This window comes from Protomyctophum bolini, assembly GCF_963924005.1.
Source record: "Protomyctophum bolini genome assembly, chromosome: 3".
NCBI lineage: Eukaryota > Metazoa > Chordata > Actinopteri > Myctophiformes > Myctophidae > Protomyctophum > Protomyctophum bolini.
In genome coordinates, this window is record NC_137864.1 from 43,235,047 (window position 1) to 43,241,046 (window position 6,000).

Consider the following 6,000-nt stretch of genomic DNA (forward strand, 5'->3'; position numbering starts at 1 on the left):
CAAACTGCATGAGTGCTGCCTTATTGGGCACGAGTCTGGGAAATAGGAACCGTATGGTTCTTATTTCACAGGTATTTGTGGAGTGTGAAATCTAGTGGCTGAATGCCGTCGATAGCACCTTTTTTAATGGCTCTGTGTGTGCGTGCGTGTGTGTGTGTGTGTGTGTGTGTGTGCGTGTGTGTGTGTGTGTGTGTGCGTGTGTGTGTGTGTGTGTGTGTGTGTGTGCGTGCGTGCGTGCGTGCGCGCGTACAGGCAGCTCCAGTGCAGTACAGTGCTCCCCCTCCCACAGCCAGTGAACCTGTCAAAATGGACATCGCGGCTCCCTCCCCCACTGATCCTCTGCTCAGCCCCCAGGTACTGTACACATCAACAACACTATATGATTGATGGGCCGTGCACGGGGCTTAACCCTTTCTGACCTGAGATCAGATTCATACGAGGTTTCCACTGGACACACTGGTCTGATTAACCCATTCTGACCTGAGATCAGATTCTAAAAATGTCAGTCGTTCTTCGATTTTTCAAAAATAGCAGACCTACAAGCTCGTAGCGCGCCACTCGGTGGCGCGCTATGAGCTTGTAGATCTGCTATTTTTCAATAGCTAAAGCACGACATGATGCTAACACCAAAATGGGTTCCCGTTCAGAATGGGTTAAAATCAATATCAACGTGATTTCAGACGTTGGCCTCCATTATGGGCGATTATTAACCCATTTTGACACATTCTATATAAATGTCTTCTACATCCTGACAGTTTTCTGAAAAAGCCATGTTTCTATGTCAGTCGTTCTTCGATTTTTCAAAAAGAGCAGACCTACAAGCTCGTAGCGCGCCACTCGGTGGCGCGCTATGAGCTTGTAGATCTGCTTTTTTTCAATAGCTAAAGCGTAACGTGCTAACACCAAAAGGGATTCCTGCCCAAAATGGGTACCAAAAAAAATAGCATGTGATGCAGTGCGTAGTGACTGAGCTTGTACACCGGCATCATACATGGGGTTTCAGTGGTTGACTAATCGATTTTGTCGATTTGTTACAAAAATGTAGATAAAAAAAAGAGAGACGATCCAGGCACTCAAAGTTAAAAAGAGGAGGAAAGCCTTTAATAAATGAAATATAACCAACACCACGGGCCACCATTTCAAATGACTTTGGCCGTTTGTTTTAAACTCAACTGAACAATATCAATGTGGCGGTATTGAAAGTCTGTTTTTTTTTTGTTTTTTTTTTACAATATTGTTTGGGCTTTTTGCCTTTATTGATAGATATATAGTAGGTTGACAGGAAATGGGGAGAGAGATGGGATCGGGCCAGCATTGCGATAATTTCAAATTAATTGAATTATAGTGGAAGTAAAATGTTTGTCTGGGCTGGGACCCCCCCTGGAAACTCCCTCCCGCCAGGGGGGGCTCCCACCCCGCTTTGGAAACCACTGTCTGAGACTCTCTCTCTCTCTCTCTCTCTCTCTCTGTACAGCCGGATGGGTCCTCTCCTGCTGCCCCCACAGATGAGGCGTACACTTTCCAAATCAGCACCACTACCTCCAACACCACTTCCACCACCACCAACTTCCTTTAAGGGTGGGGTTTCCATTGTACCACCAGCCTCCTCTGTGTCCCTCCTCCTCCTCCTCCTTTCAACTCCGCTGTGGTCATGTTGCCTCCCTGCCACTAGGAGGCGTACGTGCGTCTCCGTTTGTTCCGTCGCGGGGGGCAACATGGCGAGAGTGAAAGCAGTTGATAAGCATTTCCAATGGCCTTGTTTCCTCGTCTCCTCGCCTCGCACTGCGCTCCAAAGCCTCGTGTAAATTGGCCATTAATGGGTTTCCTGACCGCTGCTCTGGAGTCCAAAACAAAATGGATTATCACGCCTAAATCCAGATTAAAAAAAAGCTCGCTGGACTTTTGGGTCATTGAGTAGAGGGTTTTTCAGTGGATCAAATCAATTGGTTTAAAAGGGATTTTAGTTTTAGGACGATGGGGGCCAATGAGTGAAAGGTAGACCATTACTAGTCTTATAGGAATACTTTGATCCAAAAATAATGACATTTCTCCTTTCAAATTCTTTTGTCGCATTCCTGAGCCAATAATTCTATATTTGTCTGCTATATAAACTACTGTATATAAAAGAATAATGTAAACTCTCACAGTGTAATCGATTACCAACAAAGTCGCCTTTTTACCAACTCGCCATCCAGGCGTACAGCCGGCGGAACTGCTCAGCCTGGTATCCCTAAAGTAACCTAAGTAAATTATGCTTAAACGGTTAAACCTACAGTAACCTTATTTCTAACCTTAACCTCAGTAAAACGGTGCCGAAACCTAACCCTATTCCTAATCTTAACCCCAGTAAAATTATGCCTAACCCTAAACTTATTTCTAACCGTATTCTCAGTAAAACTAAATAAAGAACCGCCGCACCGAGCGGTCGGCGTGAGGTCGGTGGAAAGAAATGAGTGCGAGATGGTTTATGGGCGACGGTACCTGTTACCGTGTAATCACTGATGATCCAGGTTCAAAGAGAATGTTTTAAATATGGTTTTGTTAATATGCTCTTGTTCAGAGTATGCACATGCATCACCTTTCCACCGGCTTTTCGTACAAGCTTTCCATACAGCATGTCGTTTAATGCAATCAGATAGAACTTTTCTGTTTGGATGTTTGGGCTTATTGGGCTGTCAAGGCCAGAAAGTTTATTTTTCTTTTTGGCACACCGCATAACTTCTGGGTACGATGATGTCACACGCCTGATGTCACACGCCTCTAATCTATTAACTTAAATTAGTCAAATATTGTATTATTGTCTCAGGAATGCAACACATTTTTAATTTGGTGAGTACGGTAATGCATTCTTTTGGGGTGAAGTATTCCTTCCTTAGAGTCAGTAACGTTGACTCGTCGAGTGTATAAGTCGTTGAGTCATTATTTTGGGGTTGGGGTTCAATGCTTAAGTCCTTTACACACCGGGAACATGACGTATAAATAATACATAAATAAATGTGCCAGCGAACATGTCGCATGAAACTATTCGGAATACGAATAGTCAATGCCTCGTTCATACAGGTCGATGCCTCCATTTGCGGGGGAAAATCGACATCATTCCAGATAATAATTGTGTTACTTTATCGTCTTATAATATTTGACACAAACAGCAATTTGAAATACTTTCTGGCAAATTAAAAAAAAAACTGCACCTGCTGTGTAAAGACCTTTTTATAATGGCGGCTGGCTGTATATTGGTAATTGAAAGATGGTGGCACATCTACAGTACAGTAGTGTCCATTCCATATACTGTCCACTGCAAATAACTTTATTGTGGGCTCGAGGAACCAGTCTGAACATGAAGTGAACGGAGTCTTACTCTATGGCTCTGGTTTTCCTGATGGCCTATGACGTCATGTGGTCACCTCCAGCCACTGCAGATGTTTTAGTTTTAGTTACATTGTGTTAACATACAGTACCAGATAGTGTTTTATGTATTAAAATAAGTCCGGTATGAAGTACTGGACTTATAGACTAGACTAAGTATGAAGTCTAGCTTCAAATCAAATCAATTTCGATTGAAACCAAGAGCGAGGCTTTCTACGCTGCTTGGGAACAGGATAGAATTGGATAGCTATAGCCTGTAATGTGTTCACACAAACGGAGCCGAACTTTATTCTTTCTCACACACACAGCAGCATACAGCCGCCTTAACAGTAGAGGCAAGGAGACAGAGGAAAGAAGGCCTGTTGTGTATCCGTGTTTGGAAGTGGATTCAAAGCTGCACATGTGTAGGGAATGGAATATTTTGTTACTAAATTTCATAATGGATCAAGCCCGGGTTCAGTAAGCCATCAGCTCTTGATTCAATTCAAGGATTTTGTCATATCCAAATTGTGAGAGCAGAAAAGAAAAACCTGATTGAAACATAATTCTGAGTTGACTGAGCTGATGGTGAACTGCCTGCGTCACTTGTCGTGACTTGTCTTTGACCCGCTGAGTTCTCTCTCCTCCTCCTCCCTTCTTAAAGCACTGATGGTTAAAGACAAGTCACTCTTTTGGAATACGGTATGTCTGTTTCACAGGTTGCAGTGCAAAGGAAAAATCAAAGAGGTCAAAAAATATACCACAAACGTGAAGAGTCCAAGCAAACGACCAAAGGAACAAAACGCCTTTGAAAGGCAATTAAAGCCACTTCATAGGTCAATAGGTCATAGGTCAATAGTAGTGTTGTATACGATTGTTCAGCCTTACTTACACTGTTTTTATAATCTCTCTACCGTCAGAATGGTATCAAAACAAACGCTGCCTCTTTAGGGTGGATTCATGCCCCTTAACTTTAAAGCAAAAAAACAAGTCACTCTTCCAGAGTCCCTCAAATGTGTGTCCTTATAGTGAATACATACTGTACAATAAATAGACGAAGATGTACTCATTGTGGCAAAAAAAACATGGCAAGCATCTTGGGTTGTTCATTGTCTTCTACACCGTCGGGAGTTCTGACTGTGTCAGAAATGTTGGGCCGTGTTTTTGCGTAGTGTGCCGGTGCTACAGACTAGTTCTATAACGGATATAACAACATGTTAATACTAAAGGGTAGGTCATTGTCTTACAGAAAATTATATCAGTACCAAGAACATTTTACAGAGCTTCCAAGTTTTCCTCCGTTTAGCCTTTTATTTTTTCCCCTCAAGGTACTTAAAACCCATTTTGACCTGAGATCAGATTCTAAAAATGTCTTTATACATCCTGACAGTTTTCTGAAAAAGCTATGTTTCTATGTCAGTCGTTCTTCGATTAAAAAACAAATAGCCAGACCTACAAGCTCGTAGCGCGTGCCACTCAGTGGCGCGCTATGAGCTTGTAGATCTGCTATTTTTCAATAGCTAAAGCATAAGCATAACACCAAAATGGGTTCCCGCACAAAATAGGTTATTAAAGTCATCGTACAATGTTGTTAACACAAAAAACTAGCAAAAATGCAACGTGTTGTGAGCTTACAGACCGGTCAATTTTGAAACCTTTTGAAAATGTTCGCCAGTGCCCAAAATAGAGACGTTATGTGTGAAAGTGCTTAAACATTGACCCAGCATTTTTCGGCTAGTAGGTCCTATAGCAGAGCCAGTCCAATTAAGCCGTTTTAATTTGGGTTGGCAAAACCTCACCAGTGCATATCTAATGAAACACACAAGTCACCTATGTATATATTTTTTTTATACATTATCACCATTTCACTTACACTGACTGTACACTACATATCCATTGAGTAATATAACGTGTGGTAATGTAAATGAAAAGAATCTACATATTTCTTGCTAGCTTATAGGGTCTCGTTGCACAGTTTGACAGTCGGTTCAACTCACATAGTCTGACAGAGTGGTTAATACAAAATATGTTCAACTTTATTTGTAGTTCACTCCACAGAGTTCTGTTGAATGTAAGCAAAATGCTTTTCTTTACCAAAGTCTGCTTTTTAACTTATTTTAGCACGTTGATGTTCATATATAGACATAATAAAGCTAGTATTATTTCTACAGGGTATGCAGAAAATATTTCATTGGGCAGCTTAAAATAAGTTTCTATAGAGGTGGGGGGCTATTTTAAGATATAAGACATTATATACTTCTCAAAATGTATTTTGTAAATTCTGTCCAAAAAACAGGTTGGTGAAATTACACCCAGTGCCACCTTGTGTCTTATAATATTACCCCAAAGTCTGAGTTTCAACATATTTCTGTTTCGGTGTTGTTTAATTATGTGCAAATATATGATTAGCTACAATCTATATGCATACTGTATGCTGTCTGGATCTGATAAGGACAAAAATCATTACATTTCGTGAAGAACGATGGCACAGAACTGCCAAAACTGCTTAAAAATGGCGGAACTTTCACAGAACAAGGTGAAGCCCTTTGGGCTTGAACCCTAATAATACATTTGGACTTGAACCCTAATAATAATAATAAGTACCCAAATGTCTGATTTTACACTTTATCTGAAATTAGCATATCTACAAGCTCA

At 41.1% G+C, this 6,000-nt stretch overlaps 1 protein-coding gene across 1 annotated transcript in view; it reads left to right on the forward strand.

The window, feature by feature from the left end:
• The window catches only part of LOC308313120 (uncharacterized protein), a 41,595-nt gene extending 35,805 nt beyond the window's left edge, over positions 1–5,790 (forward strand). The window contains exons 13-14 of the mRNA XM_080760037.1: positions 253–354; positions 1,475–5,790. Of these exons, the coding sequence (XP_080616163.1) occupies positions 253–354; positions 1,475–1,576 (204 nt within the window). The 3' untranslated portion in view covers positions 1,577–5,790. The remainder of the gene's footprint in view (positions 1–252; positions 355–1,474) is intronic.
• The last annotated feature ends 210 nt before the right edge of the window (positions 5,791–6,000 follow it).